Genomic DNA, 18619 nt, shown 5'->3' with positions numbered 1-18619 from the left:
CTTTGTTCCATTGGTGGTGGCACACTCCATGAAGGGAAACTGTTGGCTTTAAAACAAGCCTGCCACTGTGCTAATCTGCAACAGGGTTTACCCCCCTCTGATCACAAAAAGGAAGCAAAGCATTTTTGTTTGTTGTTTGGTCCCTAAAGCAATATTGCTTCAAATATAATTTTTGTTATATACTTTGGGGAATGGGATGTTGAGGGATGTTGAGGGAGTGTGTTGTGTTTGAGATGCAAAAGCAATCAACTCAGTAAAATTTTCACAAGCTTTAGTTTATAAGTGTTTTTACTATGTGACCTTAATTGCTTGCCTGATGTTTGTCTGTCTGTGTGTTCTCTCTGTGTCTCCAGGCAGCTTCTATGGCCCTGAGCAGCCTGGGTCATGTGTATACAGCCATCGGGGACTACCCTAATGCCCTGGCCAGCCACAAGCAGTGTGTCCTACTGGCAAAGCAATCCAAAGACCAGCTGTCAGAGGCACGAGAGCTGGGCAACATGGGCGCTGTCTACATTGCTATGGGCGACTTTGAAAACGCTGTACAATGCCACGAGCAGCACCTGGGCATCGCCAAGGCCCTGACCAACAAGAGGGAGGAGGCCCGTGCCTACAGCAACCTGGGCAGTGCCTACCACTACCACCGTAACTTTGACAAGGCCATGTCCTACCACACCCATGTACTGGAGCTGGCCCAGGAGCTGGAGGAGCAGCCTATAGAGATGAGGGCGTACGCTGGGCTGGGGCACGCTGCACGCTGCATGCAGGACCTGGAGAGAGCCAAGCAGTACCATGAACAGCAACTGGCCATCGCTGAGGGCCTGAAGGACAGGGCTGCAGAGGGAAGAGCCTCCTCCAACCTGGGTACGTATTTATCAATCAACACAGAGGGACAGGGGTAGGCCGTGGGCGGTGGGCCGGGATACTGGGCTGCAGGGGGAAGAGCCTCCTCCAACCTGGGTACGTATTTATCAATCAACACAGAGGGACTGGGGTAGGCCGTGGGCGGTGGGCCGGGGGACTGGGCTGGAGATCATATCCATCTATAACATCTTTATTTTTAGGTTTCATTTCAGACATGGCTAACAAAGACTATTTCTAGTCTAGTACAGTGTTATGCCCCCACTTAGAGTGGCTTCTAGGCCTGTCCCTGTAATTTAAGGACAATGTTCACCGCATTCCCTCGTGTTGAGAAAAATGCACAGCGCCGTTTCTCGTGTTGAGGACAATGCACAGAGCAGTCCCTCGTGCTAAGAACTATGTAGAGCGCAGTCCTTCGTGTTGTTGGCTTACCTTTTCTGATGAGCATGTGAGATAAGTTTTTCTATTTGGCCCCATCCATCCTACAGGATGAGGAAGCACCTGGTTGTTAGAAAGTTACTCTGGCAGATGAAAGAAAGACGTAACAGGCAGACGGAGGTTGGGAAATGTTTACAGTGTGTTTGCTCCATCAGCATGGGGTTTTATCCAGGTCACTGACCTACAGTAGAGCCAGGATTCTTCCTCACAAGGAGCTTGGGAGGATGTGATGGGAACAGGCTAGAACAGGAGTGTAGAGGTCATGGTTTGCCCGTGAGAGAGAGACTGTGTGGAGGTGGAGGCAGCATCAGTATTCTCCCTCATTGATGGTGGGGTGATATCCGCATTCCTCTCATGTTGTTATTCTCTGCTCCTGCTTGTCCTCTGCTTGTTGTGGGTTCGAGATACGACTATATCAGTAGTACATATGTTTACCTGTCTCTGTGCATACCACATTCAAATACACTCACCGGACAGTTTATTAGGTACACTACCCCGTTTATGAAAATGGATCGCTCCTACAGACAGTGAGTCATGTGGCCGTGATGAGCTATATAAAGCAGGCAGACAGGCATCGAGGCATTCAGTTACTGTTCGATTGAATGGGCAAAACGAGTGACCTAAGCATCTTTGAGAGTGGTGTGATTGTCTTTGCCAGGCGCGACAGATCTAGTATCTCAGAAACCCTCCTTGGCTTTTCACGCACAACAGTGTCTAGAGTTTACAGAGAATGGTGTGACAAACAAAAAACATCCAGTCAGCAGCAGTGCTGTGGGTGAAAACAGCTGGTTGATGAGAGAGGTTGAAGGAGAAAGGCAAGAATCGTACAAGCTGACAGGCGGGCCCACAAACAGACAAATAACGGCGCAGTACGACAGTGGTATGCAGAACAKCATCTCGAAATGCACAACTCGTCGGTCCTTGTAACGGATGGGCTATTGCAGCAGAAGACCACACCGGGTTCCATTCCTATCAGCTAAAAATAAGAAGAAGCGGCTCCAGTGGGCACGCGATCACCAATACTGGACAATTGAGGAGTGGGAAAACATTGCCTGGTGCGAGGAATCCCGATTCCTGTTGCGTCATGCTGATGGCAGAGTCAGGATTTGGCGTAACAGTCCATGGCCCCAACCTGCCTGGTGTCAACGGTGCAGGCTGGTGGTGGTGGTGTATTGGTGTGGGGAATGTTTTCCTGGCACACGTTAGGTTCCTTGATAACAATTGAGCAAAAAATAGTTCCGACACCTTGTAGAATCCATGCCCCCGAAAATTCAGGCTGTTCTGGAGGCAAAGGGGGATCCGACCTAGTACTAGATGGGTGTACCTGGCCGGTGAGTGTATATTGCTGTAGCTTCTTTATTTGGATGTTCCTTAGTTGTTCACAGTTGTTTTAAATGTTTAAATGTTGTTTAAAATGGAGGCCTAAGTAGTGAATGGTGTGAGAACAAAGGTCATTGAACAGCAGTCAGCTAAATACATTGCTATGTCCAGTCTACTACTGTTATGTAGATTTACTGCAGTGTTGCATGATACAGGATACTTCTGCCTGGTCTGGGGGGTGTGATGTGATTGGTCAGGACAGGAACCTCTGCATGGGCCCAGAGCAGAGCAGACAGACAGCCTCAGTGACTTATCACTGGCTGGGATGTGCTAGAGTGATGGAACACCAACATATAACTATCACACTGTCACAGGAGAAATTAAGCCCATAAAAACCTTTTACAATTTTCATGGGAACTCTCTCCCCCCACCGGCAAGGATTTAATCAAATCTAGCAAATGAATCCTGGTGGCGTAGATAAATAAAAAAGAGAGAGAGGGGGAAGTTAAGTTTATAAGATCAGGCCTTTTGATTGGAGTTCAAATGTAACTATTGTCCCCTTTTCAAAGCCCTAGTCATCTGACGGTCAAAAACTTGCAGATCTAAAATGATTAGCAACCTTGACAATACAATGCTAATCTAATTGTAAAACCAGTGTTTCCAGTATATGCTGCTAAATCGTGGCTACCACTGCATACCTCTATACGTCTACATAGATGTATGCCCCAGGAAGACCCAGTCACCCCCTCCCCTCCTAGGGGAGGAAACACTGAGTACGGTTACATGCACACAATAATGTGATTATTGTGGATAGTCAGATTAATATAATAGTTTGATCAAAACGTTTACATGCTTTGCAAGAAGAACGGTTTCCCTAATAATTCTGTTTACATGGACATATCTAAAATCAGGCTACCTGAACGCAGAAAAGCGCCCACAAAATGAAAGTTCTACCAAAGCGACAAAGTTCGGACATATTAAGTTTGTATGTGAAAACTACTTCTAAGACACATCCATTCAGTTGTTCTGAACTCACTTCAGTTGCGATAAAGAGGGAGGCTCGCACGACTGGTGCTAGCACATGCCTAGATCAAATAAATCGCCGGAATGCCGCTTAATAAGGTGTTTACATGTCCTAATAATTTGAATGATTGCTCAGAAAACCAGGTGTTTTAATCCTTAAGAGTCTATTGAAGCACCTGTGCATCAATCTAAGTAACATAATGCAAAAATCCCCATCACGATCTGTCAATTTAAACTAGAGATATGTTTTTGCATGGGCTGTGTCTCAATCTACCGCATCCACCTATGAGGGTGGCCGATCTACAGTGATGTTTGTCAGACCATGAGACATCCCAAAAATCTTATTCTCACTAAAACGTCTGTAGCATCTGAATGGTTTGGCCTACAACTATTATGACCACTCTGTGGTGTTCCCCGTTTTGCTCTACCACCCCCTTATGTATCACTGGACTCCTCTGAAGTCGGTAACGCTGATGTGCCAACTTCTGTCTGTCGTGTCCAAACCGTTTGAGCTACAAGCTAATATGATCCCACTATGGAAAGGGAAGAATCTCACGAACACGATGTTCTCTGTTTTGCTCAACAACCCCCACAAATGTCACAGGACTCGTCTGAAGGTAACCCATACAAACAAACGGAAGTATAAGAGGTAGTTTTCTACCAACAAAAATAAGAGGTTAAATAGTGTTAAATATATCTCCTAGATGTAGGACAGACACTTCCAAACCTTATTCCTTATGAGACATATTTTGACTGTCTTTTTTGCCATTTACGAATGTGTTATTCAATGCATTTCTATAGGCTACAGTAGTAAAGGCCAAATTCAATATTTTATCAAATCACTTTAAAAATATATATATATATATACCTAAAGCGGTCCTAAAATTCTAAATCAAATAGCAAAATGATCCATGTTATGACCATCTTAAAATAATTCCATAAGTTAGCTTAGTACACCCCCCCCACACCCACCCCCGCCGTGACTATTGCATAATCAGTATAATATCGAATTATTAGTGTGAATGTAAATGTACTCACTGATAAAGCGTAGCCTGACAGGGGATAAAGGTGCCTCTATGGATAGTCAATACCAGCAGTGGTCGACGACATACAGCTGTGCCATCCTAATTTGATCACTCTTTTGTTGCAGAGACTTATCCTGCTGCATCAAAATGAGCAGTTCTCTTTCTCTCCATGCGGGGGCAGTCGAGTCATTGGTATCAGGGCTTAATATCAAAATCATAATCTCTCTCGCTCGCTCAAACGCTAAGCCTAGGTCCTATTTCTGCAATATTCAAATGTACAAAAATGTATCTGAAATGCAGCCATACTCTAACCATGTTTCCATCCACAGTTCTTATGCGAGTAAAATCATACCGTATAAAAAAAAATCACAACAGCTGTGATGGAAACAGGAAGTTTTGGTATAATGTAATAAATGTTGACAGATAATTTGTTCGTTCAACATGGTGGGATATTTTTGTGTCTGTAAAATGAATTATGCAAGAAATGGCAGTGGAAATGCCTTTATGCGCATATATTGATATAATAACCATCATATCGAAGTAAACTTGGAGTCACACGATTATATGGTGTGTGGTCCACCCACTACGACTCGGGAAAGCATGCAGTTTATTAGGCTACAGATGAAATAAGTTATAATGAACTTCACAGTGTGGTGAAAGTGCACAGTGATGAGCTTGATGCTCTTTTCTAATAAAAACAGAGGGCCTTATTCTGGTGACATGATGATCGATGCTTGACTGGCGTTTGACAAATACAAAATATTCTGTCTCTTATCCATAATAATCTCATCATGTAGACTAGCCTACCTGCAATATATCGGTGAGCTGTTGGCTAGAGCACACCTGCCAAGACCAGAGTAGGAACATTTGCAATTTAACACAACAGTAGAGTTGAAATGTGATGGAAACACTGAACTTTCGATTTTTATTCGGTACATGAAAACTTAAAGGAAAAAGGTCATTTTGTGTGCACTACGTCAACACACACTGATTTTTATCCACAACAAGTCCGTTTGGTGGAAACACCACTGGTGGGAAAATGCACATAGTTTCATATGCAGATTTAGAATATTTGCATAAAAATCTGTCGCCAATTGGATGGAAACCTAGCTACTGATACACATTGGAATGTCTGACAAATAGATGAATMGCCCGTAGTCTGTTAAAATGGACTAAATTGTTCAATGACAATACCAACCAGCGGCCTAAGATATCTTGAAAGACATAGTTTAGGGAGCGGTAAGGAGGTGACCAATAATGGTTGCAATTGAGACCAGCTGTGCCATCGATGGTTGCAATAGGCCCCTTGTTATTTTCTTATATTCCAATACATTCTATAGGCTACTCGTTAGCCTATCCGTTGTCAGAAGGGTGTGAAAACTGATAATAGGCTACTGTTTGTTTCCCTGGCTGAGTCGACGAGATGATTTGGTCCATCAGTTGATTGACAGCTGATTGACATCGATGGGGCTTTAGTGGAGTGGGTCGAGAGCTTCAAGTTCCTCTGTGTCCACATCACTAAGAACCTATCATGGTCCAAACACACACACACAGTCGTGAAGAGGGCATGACAATGCCTCTTCCCGCTCATGAGGCTGAAAAGATTTAGCATGGGCCCTCAGATCCTCAAAAAGTTATACTGCTGCACAATTGAGAACATCTTGACTGGCTGCATCACCACTTGGTATGGGAATTGCTTGGCATATAACCATAAGGCGATAAGGTAGTGCGTACGGCCCAGTACATCACTGGGGCCGAGTTCCCTGTCATACAGGACCTCTATACCATGCGGTCTCAGATGAAGGCCCTAAAAATTGTCAAGACTCCAGCCACCCAAGTCATAGACTGTTCTCTCTGCTACCGCACGGCAAGTGGTACCGGAGCGCCAAGTCTGTGACCAAAAGACTCCTGAACAACTTCTACCCCCAAACCAGCTGAACAGTTAATCAAATGGCTACCCTGACTATTGACCCCATTTTTATTTGCACTGACTCTCTTGCACCGGCACTATGCACACTTACTGAACTCTACCTACACACTCACACATACTATGCTGACACTCCAACACTCACATACACACACTACATACGCTCACACACACAAAACACACACATACGCTCACACACTCACACATAGAAACACTTTCACACTCTTTCACAATCTTCACATACGCTGCTGCTACTCTGTTTATTATCTATCCTGATTGTACAGCACTTTGTACAGCACTTTGAGATATCACCTGATGTAAGAAGGGCTATATAAATAAATTGGATTTGATTTGATTGCCTAGTCACTTTTACCCCTACTTACATGTACATATTACCTCAATTACCTCAACTACCTAGTACCCCTGCACATTGACTCGGTACCGGTACTCCTTGTATATAGTCTTGTTATTGTTATTTTATTGTGTTACTATTCTTTTTTTTTTAAATGCAAATTTGTCTTACTTGAAAATGTTTTATTGTTGGGAAAGGGCTCATAAGTAAGCATTTCACTGTAAAGTCTACACCTGTTGAATTTGGCGTGTGTGACAAATAACCTTTGATTTGATTTGACCATCCCCACTCCTGCAATTAGCTCCAACCCTGTCTCTTTCATCATGCCACAATGATTTGGTCATTATTATCGTTCAAGAATCTGGCACTTTGCCACATCCATGTGTTAATGTTACAATCCTCCCACTGCTAAATGGCATATTATTAGACCTAGCTTGTATCATCATCCTACTGTATTATCATTATACCTGCCTATCATTATTCTACCTTACAGGTATTTTTTAAGGAGTGGGGCAGTCCCACTCCTTTCGTAATTTTTGTTGCTTTTGAGAGATAACAGTGTTGAAAAATGGGGAAGAATGAGTTAAAGGGCAATGGGCTGGATTCGAACCGATGCCAACTGGCATACTGTATGTATGCCGGGGTTAGCGGGTGGAACCGCTGGACCAGACAGGCATTGAGGCAACCACTAATTTATTCTGCCTATTGCTTGCCTTAAACATGTAATAAAACAATGGTCACACTTTATTTGGATAGTCCAGATGATCATACTATCAACAAATTATCTGTTGATAATCAACTGCTTGCTAAGGTTACAGTTAGGGTTAGGTTTAGAATAAGGGTTAGGGTAAGGTTAGAGAGTTAGGGTTAGGTTTAGAATAAGGGTTAGGGTAAGGTTAGAGAGTTTAGGGTAGGTTTAGAATAAGGGTTAGGGTAAGGTTAGAGTAGGGTTAGGTTTAAGAATAAGGGTTAGGGTAAGGTTAGAGAGTTAGGGTTTAGGTTTAGAATAAGGGTTAGGGTAAGGTTAGAGAGTTAGGGTTAGGTTTAGAATAAGGGTTAGGGTAAGGTTAGAGAGTTAGGGTTAATTTTAGAATAAGGGTTAGGGTAAGGTTAGAGCTAGGGTTAGGTTTAGTAGATAGTTAGTTGAAATGTTACTAATAGTCTGTAGAGCAACTATAGATTGACTATCCAAATAAAGTGTTCCATAATGAAAAATACGTCTACCCCCTACAAATATGTACATGTTTGTAATCCACAGAAGAATTCACACGAGTCACGCTGTAGCCTGCACATAGCCTACATAGGCTACTTGAACTAATGCCCAGTGGACCTGCAGTCTAAAAATAGCCTGCATAGGCTGCATAGCCTATAAACACAACAAGACAGATGGACTAGATCAGAACGTTTTGTTTAAAATTGTAATAATCCATTAATTCTTCACAGTATAWGCGCAGCAATGGGCACATGGTAATATGCACAAATGTTCCAAAATGCAAGTAGTGGACAAAATAAATGGTCTAATGCTCACCACACATGCCAGCAGTTTCATATGACAGATAGAAATACATATCTGTAAAGAATTCTCAAAGAGAGGAGATCGAAAATATTTGAGTGTGAATGTCTGGCTGAGTTGACAGCCCCATTCATCTATTTCATTAGGCCTAGTACACCTATTATCCTATTAAATCACTGTCCTGCACAAATCAATGAACCATCATCAATTAACCATCATCAATGAACCATCATCTCTCCCAGCTTCATGGTTTGAAAGAAGTGCATAATTCCAGTCCACATTATAGGCCTACAGTATGCATAACCGAATCACAGATGCCATCCTATATGTAAGAAACATGCCCCGTGGCTCTTTTTTTGCCGTGCTGTAGAACCACCATTTTATTTATATATTTAATTTCACCTGTATTTAACCAGGTAGGCAAGTTGAGAACAAGTTCTCATTTACAACTGCGACCTGGCCAAGATAAAGCAAAGCAGTTCGACACATATAACAACACAGAGTTACACATGGAGTAAAACAAAACATACAGTCAATAATACAGTAGAAAAATAAGTCTATATACAATGTGAGCAAATGAGGTGAGATAAGGGAGGTAAATGYAATAAATAGGCCATGGTGGCGAAGTAAATACAATATAGCAATTAAAACACGGGAATGGTAGATTCGAGAGTAGATGAGTGTGCAAAGTAGAAATACTGGGGTGCAAAGGAGCAAAATAAATAAATAAATACAGTAGGGGAAGGGGTAGTTGTTTAGGCTATTTATAGATGGGCTATGTACATGTGCAGTTATCTGTGAGCTGCTCTGACAGCTGGTGCTTAAAGCTAGTGAGAGAGATAAGTGTTTTCAGTTTCAGAGATTTTTGTAGTTCGTTCCAGTCAATKGCAGCAGAGAACTGGAAGKGGAGGCGGCCAAACGAGGAATTGGCTTTGGGGGTGACAAGTGAGATATACCTGCTGGAACGCGTGCTACGCGTGGGTGCTGCTATGGTGACCAGCGAGCAGAGAAAACCTAGCAGGGTCTTGTAGATGACCTGGAGCCAGTGGGTTTGGCGACGAGTATGAAGCGATGGCCAGCCAACGAGAGCGTACAGGTCGCAGAGTTGGGTGGTATATGGGGCTTTGGTGACAAAACGGATGGCACTGTGATTGACTGCATYCAATTTATTGAGTAGGGTATTGGAGGCTATTTTGTAAATGACATCGCCGAAGTCGAGGATCGGTAAGATGGTCAGTTTTACGAGGGTATGTTTGGCAGCATGGGTGAAGGATGCTTTGTTGCGAAATAGGAAGCCAATTCTAGATTTAACTTTGGATTGGAGATGCTTAATGTGAGTCTGGAAGGAGAGTTTACAGTCTAACCAGACACCTAGGTATTTGTAGTTGTCCACATATTCTAAGTCAGAGCCGTCCAGAGTAGTGATGCTGGACGGGCGGGCAGCTGCAGGMAGCGATCAGTTGAAGAGCATGCATTTAGTTTTACTTGTATTTAAGAGCTGTTGGAGGCCACGGAAGGAGAGTTGTATTGCATTGAAGCTCGTCTGGAGGGTTGTTAACACAGTGTCCAGAGAAGGGCCAGAAGTATACAGAATGGTGTTRTCTGCGTAGAGGTGGATCAGAGACTCACCAGCAGCAAGAGCGACATCATTGATGTATACAGAGAAGAGAGTCGGCCCAAGAATTGAACCCTGTGGCACCCSCATAGAGACTGCCAGAGGCCCGGACAACAGGCCCTCAGATTTGACACACTGAACTCTGTCGGAGAAGTAGTTGGTGAACCAGGCGAGGCAATCATTTCAGAAACCAAGGCTGTTGAGTCTGCCGATGAGGATGTGGTGATTGACAGAGTCGAAAGCCTTGGCCAGGTCAATGAATACGGTGGCACAGTATTGTTTCTTATCGATGGCGGTTAATTTCTCTAGGGTAGGGGGCAGCATTCGGAATTTTGGATGAAAAGCATGCCCAAATTAAACTGCCTGCTTTTCGGGCCGAGAAGATATGATATGCATATAACTGGTAGAGATTTGGATAGTGTCTGTGAGTATAACAGAACTGATTTGGCAGGYGAAAACCTGAGAAAAATCCATTCGGGAAGTAGTTTATTTTGTTGGTTTTGTAGTTTTCTATTCAATGCCATTACAGTATCCATTGACTTAGGACTCAAATTGCAGTTCCTTTGCCTTCCACTAGATGTCAACAGTCTTTAGAAATAGTTTCAGGCTTGTATTCTGAAAAATTAGGAAGTAAGAGCAGTCTGAATGAGCGGACCCTAAAGTGTCACAGAGCTTTTTCATGAGCGCGACCGAGAGAGTGCCTTTCTTGTTTACCTTTCATATTGACGACGTTATTGTCCGGTTGAAATATTATCGATTTATTTAGGCTAAAAACAACCTGAGGATTGAATATAAACATCGTTTGACATGTTTCTATGAACTTTACGGATACAATTAGAATTTTTTTGTCTGCCTGTTTTGACTGCGTTTGAGCCTGTGGATTACTGAAGAAAACGCTCGATCAAAACAGAGGTTTTTGGATATAAAGAGACTTTATCGAACAAAAGGAACATTTATTGAGTAAATGAATGTCTGCTGAGTGCAACCATACCATTTATCTCTATTTCTGACTTGTGTCTTCTACTTGGCTGGTTACTGTTTGTAATGATTTGTCTGCTGGGTTATGTTCTCAAATAATCGTAAGGTATGCTTTTGCCGTAAAGCATTTTTAAAATCTGACACCGTGGTTGGATTCACAAGAAGTTAATCTTTMAACATATGTGAAATATGTTTTGTTTTATGAATTTTTATAATGAGTATTTCTGTATTTGAATTTGGCGCCCAGCAGCTTCACTGGCTGTTGAAGAGGTGGGATGCTAACGTCTCACGTACCCAAGAGAGGTTAAGATATCGTTTAGGACCTTGAGTGTGGCTGAGGTGCACCCATGACCAGCTCTGAAACCAGATTGCATAGCGGAGAAGGTACGGTGTGATTCGAAATGGTCAGTGAGCTGTTTGTTAACTTGGCTTTCGAAGACCTTAGAAAGGCAGGGTAGGATAGATATAGGTCTGTAGCAGTTTGGGTCAAGAGTATGTCCCCCTTTGAAGAGGGGGATGACCGCAGCTGCTTTCCAATCTTTGGGAATCTCAGACGACACGAAAGAGACGTTGAACAGGCTAGTAATAGGGGTTGCAACAATTTCGGCAGATCATTTTAGAAAGARAKGGTCCAGATTGTCTAGCCCGGCTGATTTGTGGGGGTCCAGATTTCAGAACATCAGCTGACTGGATTTGGGAGAAGGAGAAATGGGGAAGGCTTGGGCAAGTTGCTGTGGGGGGTGCAGTGCTGTTGACTGAGGTAGGSKTAGCCAGGTGGAAAGCATGGCCAGCTGTAGAAAAATGCTTATTGGAATTCTCAATTATAGTGGATTTATCGGTGGTGACAGAGTTTCCTATCCTCAGTGCAGTGGGCAGCTGGGAGGAGGTGCTCTTATTCTCCATGGACTTTACAATGTCCCAGAACCTTTTTGAGGTTGTGTTGCAGGAAGCAAATTTCTGCTTGAAAAAGCTAGCCTTGGCTTTTCTAACTGCCTGTGTATATTGGTTTCTAACTTCCCTGAAAAGTTGCATTTCCGGGGACTGTTCGATGCTAATGCAGAACRCCACAGGATGTTTTTGTGTTGGTTAAGGGCAGTCAGGTYTGAAGAGAACCAAGAGCTGTATCTGTTCCTGGTTCTACATTTCTTGAATGGGGCATGCTTATTTAAGATGGYGAGGAAGGCATTTTTAAAGAATAAGCAGGCATCCTCTACTGACGGGATGAGGTCAATATCCTTCCAGGATACCCGGGCCAGGTCGATTTGAAAGGCCTGCTCGCTGAAGTGTTTCAGGGAGCGTTTGATAGTGATGAGTGGAGGTCGTTTGACTGCTGACCCTTTACGGATGCAGGCAATGAGGCAGTGATCGCTGAGATCTTGGTTGAAAACAGCAGAGGTGAATTTAGAGGGCAAGTTGGTTAGGATGATATCTACGAGGGTGCCCGTGTTTACGGCTTTGGGGTTGTATCTGGTAGGTTCATTGATAATTTGTGTGAGATTGAGGGCATCAAGCTTAGATTGTAGGATGGCCGGGGTGTTAAGCATGTCACAGTTTAGGTCACCTAGCAGCACGAGCTCTGAAGATAGATGGGGGGCAATCAGTTTACATATGGTATCCAGAGCACAGCTGGGGGCAGAGGGTGGTCTATAGCAGGCGGCAACGGTGAGAGACTTGTTTTTAGAGAGGTAGATTTTTACAAGTAGAACTTCAAATTGTTTGGGTACAGACCTGGATAGTAGGACAGAACTCTGCAGGCTATCTCTGCAGTAGATTGCAACACCGCCCCCTTTGGCCGTTCTATCTTGTCTGAAAATGTTGTAGTTAGGGATGGAGATTTCAGAGTTATTGATGGTCATCCTAAGCCAGGATTCAGACACGGCTAAGACATCCGGGTTGGCAGTGTGCTAAAGCAGTGAATAAAACAAACTTATGGAGGAGGCTTCTAATGTTAACATGCATGAAACCAAGGCTTTTACGGTTACARAAGTCATCAAAAGAGAGCGCCTGGGGAATATGAGTGGAGCTAGGCACTGCAGGGCCTGGATTCACCTCTACATCGTCAGAGGARCAGAGGAGGAGTAGGATAAGGGTACAGCTAAAAGCTATGAGAATTTGACGTCTAGGACGTCCGGAACAGAGAGTACAAGGAGCAGGTTTCTGGGGGCGATAAAATAGATTCAAGGTATAATGTACAGACAAAGGTATGGTAGGATGTGAATACAGTGGAGGTAAACCTARGCATTGAGTGATGATGAAAGAGATATTGTCTCGAGAAACATCATTGAAACCAGGTGATGTCATCGCATGTATGGGTGGTGGAACTGAATGGTTGGATAAGGTATAATGAGCAGAGCTAGAGGCTCTACAGTGGAAATAGCCAATAAACACTAACCAGAACAGCAATGGACAAGGCATATTGACATTAAGGAGAGGCATGTTAGCTAAGTGATCATAAGGGTCAGTGATTAGTGAGGTTTGGTTGGGTCACGGCGATTCAGACAGCTAGCTGAGCCATGGGTAGCAAGCTAGCAGAAGATGGAGGTCTGTTTTTAGCCACCCGTGCGTTTCCGTCGGAAGATTAGTGGGTTCCGTGTGGTAGGGGGACCAATCCAATTGTCAAAATAGTTATAGTTATGTGGCCCAAGAAGATTGTTCGATAGACCTGTTCAGATAGCAGCCGATATGCTCAAGACAGCTAACGATTACCGGGCCGCAGTTAGCAGATGGGCATTCAGGTTACCTCGCGATGGAGGGGCAGTTGAATGACTCCCTCGGGAGATAACGTCGATATTCCAGTCGTGAAGGCCCGGGGGGGCTCCGGATAGGTGATTGTAGCCCAGGAGTGGCTGATGGAACTCTTCAGCTGGCTAGCTCCGGGATAATTGGTGTTTGCTCCGGAATCGACGTTAGCCAATAGTCACTCGGATAGCAGCTAGTTAGCTACAAGATCCAGGTGTAAATGTCCAGAGCTTGCGGTAGAAATCCGGGGATATGGAGAGAAAATAGGTCCGGTATGCTCTGGTCTGAGTCGCGTTGTACAAAACTGGCGATAGCTTTCCGAGCTAAAGGATAGCTGATGACAGCTAGCCGTGGTTAGCTGAATACTAACGTTAGCTAGTGAGCTGGCTAACTTCTGTCTAGCTTCTGTTGTGGATTTCGGATACGAGGTGAATAATACTTTTGGGAAAAAACAGATCCGCACCACATTTGGTGAGGCGGGTTGCAGGAGAGTGTTTTGAAGTTGAGTTTTTAGAATAAAATACATAAAAAGATATGCGAAGAAAAAGATAAAAAKATATGAAATATATATACACGGGACAAGACGAGGACAAAGGACATCTGACTGCTACGCCATCTTGGATATGAACATTGAACTGGTATACATTTTACAAATTGCCAGATGGGCCATGGGGTGGGGCCATTCCATTAGGTTGGGTTAGGGTGTCAGAATATGTATGGTAGGTATGGTACTGCATTGTATAGCCTACAAACACCGCTTCCAGCTGCCCCCTGGCAGTGATGATAAATATTCAATATTCATTMAAATACTCCTACTGCAGGATAATTTTCCTCCTGCGACGAAATGGGTCAAATTAAGATCCGACATCTGTAGCCCATTCAGCTGTATTTGAGTCCAGTCATTATAATATACGTTGGTGGGATGACTTATGACAGCCATCTAGACAGTTGTAAAGCTGACTCTAATGGACAACTAAGAGACATAATGGTGCTCCAGGATGACTTGTTCCTAATCCGCAAAAGAGAGAGTGTGGAAGCAGGGATCAAGGTTAATCAACCAAACATAAATTGACGCTGCTCGCCTTTGACCAGCATAACACCCAACCAGTGCTGTAATCACTTAGGTCCCATCGATATATATTCAGAAAGGTATCCTGATTACTTGTGGTCATAAAACAGGGCGATTACAGTTTATGATGCTACATTTGCATCCTGTAATAGGGGGCAGTGCATTGCTGAGCTAGTGCACCGTAGTCCACCCTTAAAGGCCCAGTGCAATCAAAAATGTGATTTCCAGGGTTTTATATATATTTCCAGACAGGAGTTTGGAACAATACTGTAAAATTGTAAAATTATGATAATGCCCTTTTATTGTAAGAGCTGTTTGAAATGACCGATAGGAAAGAGAGATCCAAACCTCTCTTCCAATATGAAGAACTAAATGGATACTTCAGGATTTTGGCAGTGTCAGATGAACTTGTCAATACCTTTTTTATGTCTCTGTGTGCAGTTTGAAGGAAGTTTCTAACTAGCGATAGCACAATTGCTAACTWGCATTAGCGCAATGCCTGGAAGTCTATGGTAACTGCTAGCATGCTAAGGGATTCCATAAACTTCCAGTCATTGCGCTAGTCAGCATTGGCTCGCAAAACTACCTCTAACTTCCTTCACACTGGATGCAGACATAAAATKACTCTGGGGAAGTAGATAAAGGGCTACATTGCCAAAATCCCAAAGTATCCCTTTAACATTGTATGTCAAACAGGAAGCTAATCGTGGGTTTATCTCTCCTTCAGCTAGCTCGGTATCAGGATAATCTTTAGTCTCACCAGTAACAGCAAGCATACATCAACCGCAACAATACTTCAAATTCCTTGGCACAATAATTACAGTATTTGATGTAGTGTCAAAGACCCATAGCTGGTGACAAAACCATAAAATAAATGGGGGGAAATGAATGGGAGGAGGAGAAGAGTGGGCCTGTTGCTCTGTATTGCCAGGGAAAAGCTGCAGTGCTTCATGGTGATGGCTGGGAAGGAGGCCCAGGGGACTGCTAGGTGATTGTGTGGAAGGTGCCCTCCTGTCTCTACCTCTTGTTTCTCCTTTGCTCTCTTTCCTTGTCTTTTTTTCTTTCTCCTTTTCATTTGCTCTGCTTGATGGTGCCTTGCGCCTCTCTCTCTCTCTGTCTCTCTCTCTCTCTCTCTCTTCTCTCCTTCTCTCCTCCCTCTGCTCTCTGCTCTCTCTTCCTCTCTCTCTCTCTCTGCTCTTCACTCCCCCTCACCCTAGTGATTTGTAATCTGAGGCTGTCAGGCTCCCAGTAATTGAAACTGAATAGATGAATCGCTTAATTACCTAATAGCTGATTCTCCAAGAGCTGAATAATGAAGATAACAGAGAATGAAGTGGGCATGAAAAGCATAATTTCTCTAATTACACCATTGTTGTTGTTGTTGTTGTTTGTGTTGATGGTAAAGGGGGGAATGTTGTTGTTGCCTAGTCATTCCCCCACATACTGTAGCCAACTTGACATACTGTAGCCTACTGTACAGTCTGCTTGCTTTTGAAGTACCACCATGCAGAGATACAATATGTTCTACACCAGTAGTTCCCAAATTGTGGGGCGAAATTGGGTCGTGCATCATCAGTTCCTCTTGTCATGTTTGTCATTGTATACTTAGAAAGCTATTTATAACTTGTCAGAAATGTCCAGATCAACTARCCCATGTTATTTAGTTTTTTTAGCCCATATATATTGTTGTAAATATTGTGTCACTCAAATATCACATGAATACACATTAGACATGGCAAAATGTATGGAATTGCAAGAAAATGTTCGTTGAAACTGCTAAATGTTCTCTGCACCCCATGACAAAATGTGTAGAATTTCAGGAAATAAGCKTTAAACCTGGGGGGGTTAGGTTTAGAATGTTCCCCAATGCTAGAAGGGAGGCCCCGAGTGAAAAMGTTTKGGAACCCCTGTTCTACACAACGAGGACATGATCAAGCTTGTAAGATTAACAAGCTTAAGAGAAAAGGGAAAAGAATGACAGTGTCGTATAGCGAGGGGGAGAGAACATGTTGAGAGAGAGAAAGTGTTTCTTCACAGAACTTTTGTTCCCCTCTCTCAGCTCTTCTCTAATGATCTATGTTGATGTGGAGAGGGTGGAGCGACCCCTGTCATGGCTTATAGGTAACATGTAACCAGCTAGCACTCCGCTCAGTACAGGGATGGTAACATGCTTTATTACTGAGGATGGTTGGCTCACTGATGCCCAGCGGTGACAGGAGCCTTGGCTCAGTGCTCGCTGACCTATAAAGGAKATGAAAATGTTGCATTCCAGCCTCCATTTATTATTCATTAACCGGCTAACCTACCCCCTAGTCAGCAATTTGTTATATCTCGAAGAGGACTCGAGTGGTGGCTTTCGCATTTAGCTCACATTTCTGTTATTCATGAAACAGAATATAAATTGTATTATTTTCCCCTGCAATTCACTTCAAAGAGGTTTTTAATAAGTTTGTTTGGAAGTTGTTGTTACCCCCCCTTATCTCCTACCTCTCCCTCCTCCCCTCTATCTTTTTCTAACCAACTTGTCATTGTTTTTTGTTGCATCTCAAAAAGTCATTTGAAATGGCGACTCYATAAATTAACAGGGCGGGAGGTAAGAGTTTTAATTAAGCAATCACTTTCCTTGTTTTCACCCTGTTTCCCAGAGCCACAATAAAATCAAACAGGAAACACAACAAAACAACAGCAGAGACTAACAGAACCGTAAAGAACAGTATTCTGGATCTTTGGGGAATTGTTAGATTACTTGTTAGATATTACTGCATTGTCGGAACTAGAAGCACAAGCATTTCGCTACACTCGCATTAACATCTCTAACCATGTGTATGTGACCAATACAATTTGATTTGATTTGATTTTGATGTTGATTTGAAATGTGAGTTAAATACAAAAGCCACAACTCCAGTCCTCCTGAGATATTAAATAACGCTGACTAGGGGTAAGTTAGCCGGTTAATGACTAGAGCCTGGAGAGTCTGGAAAGCAACATTTTCATTCTCCTTTATAGGTCAGCGTGCACTGAGCCAAGGCTCCTGTCACCACTGGGCCTCAGTCAGCCAACCACGCCTCAGTAATAAAGCATGTTACTGTCGCTGTGCTGAGCGGAGCTAGCTGGCTACATGTTACCTTCTAAGCCATGACAGGTGCCGCTCCACCCTCCCCACATCAACATAGATCATCAGAGAAGAGCTGAGGGCTGAATAAAAGATTGGGGAAAAATACTTCTTTCTTCATGTTCTCCACCCCTCCTCCACACTGCTATTCCTTCTCCTCTCTACACCAACTGCTATTTTCTCCTATCTACACCAACACTGCTATTCTTCTCCTCTTACAAACACACTGTATTCTTCTCCTCTCTACACCACACTGCTATTCTTCTCCCTCTCTACAACACACTGCTATTCTTCTCCTCTCTACACCACACTGCTATTCTTCTCCTCTCTACACCACACTGCTATTCTTTCTCCTCGCTACAAACACACCTGCTATTCTTCTCCTCTCTACAACACACTGCTATTCTTCTCCTCTCTACAACACACTGCTATTCTTTTCCTCGCTACAACACACTGCTATTCTTTCTCTCGCTACATACACAACTGCTATTCTTCTCCCTCTCTACACCAGACTGCTATTATTCTCCTCTCTACACCACACTGCTATTCTTCTCCTCTCTACACCACACTGCTATTCCTTCTCTCTCTACAACCAACTGCTATTTCTCCTCTCTCTACACACACTGCTTATTCCATCCTCCTCTCTAACA

At 43.4% G+C, this 18619-nt stretch overlaps 1 protein-coding gene and 1 long non-coding RNA gene across 2 annotated transcripts in view; one reads left to right on the top strand and one right to left on the bottom strand.

Moving 5' to 3' along the window:
* The window catches only part of LOC139023596 (uncharacterized), a 581371-nt gene that overhangs the window by 479384 nt on the left and 83368 nt on the right, over nt 1–18619 (bottom strand). The gene's annotated exons all lie outside the window — the stretch shown is intronic.
* LOC111958148 (tetratricopeptide repeat protein 28-like) overlaps nt 1–18619 on the top strand; it is a 247033-nt gene that overhangs the window by 173120 nt on the left and 55294 nt on the right. The window contains 1 exon segment of the mRNA XM_023979335.3: nt 354–861. Coding sequence (XP_023835103.2) covers nt 354–861 — 508 coding nt within the window.

This window comes from Salvelinus sp. IW2-2015, linkage group LG33 (assembly GCF_002910315.2).
Source record: "Salvelinus sp. IW2-2015 linkage group LG33, ASM291031v2, whole genome shotgun sequence".
NCBI lineage: Eukaryota > Metazoa > Chordata > Actinopteri > Salmoniformes > Salmonidae > Salvelinus > Salvelinus sp. IW2-2015.
Note: the sequence above shows the minus strand (reverse complement) of the source record. Positions and strands in the feature narration are given on the sequence as shown.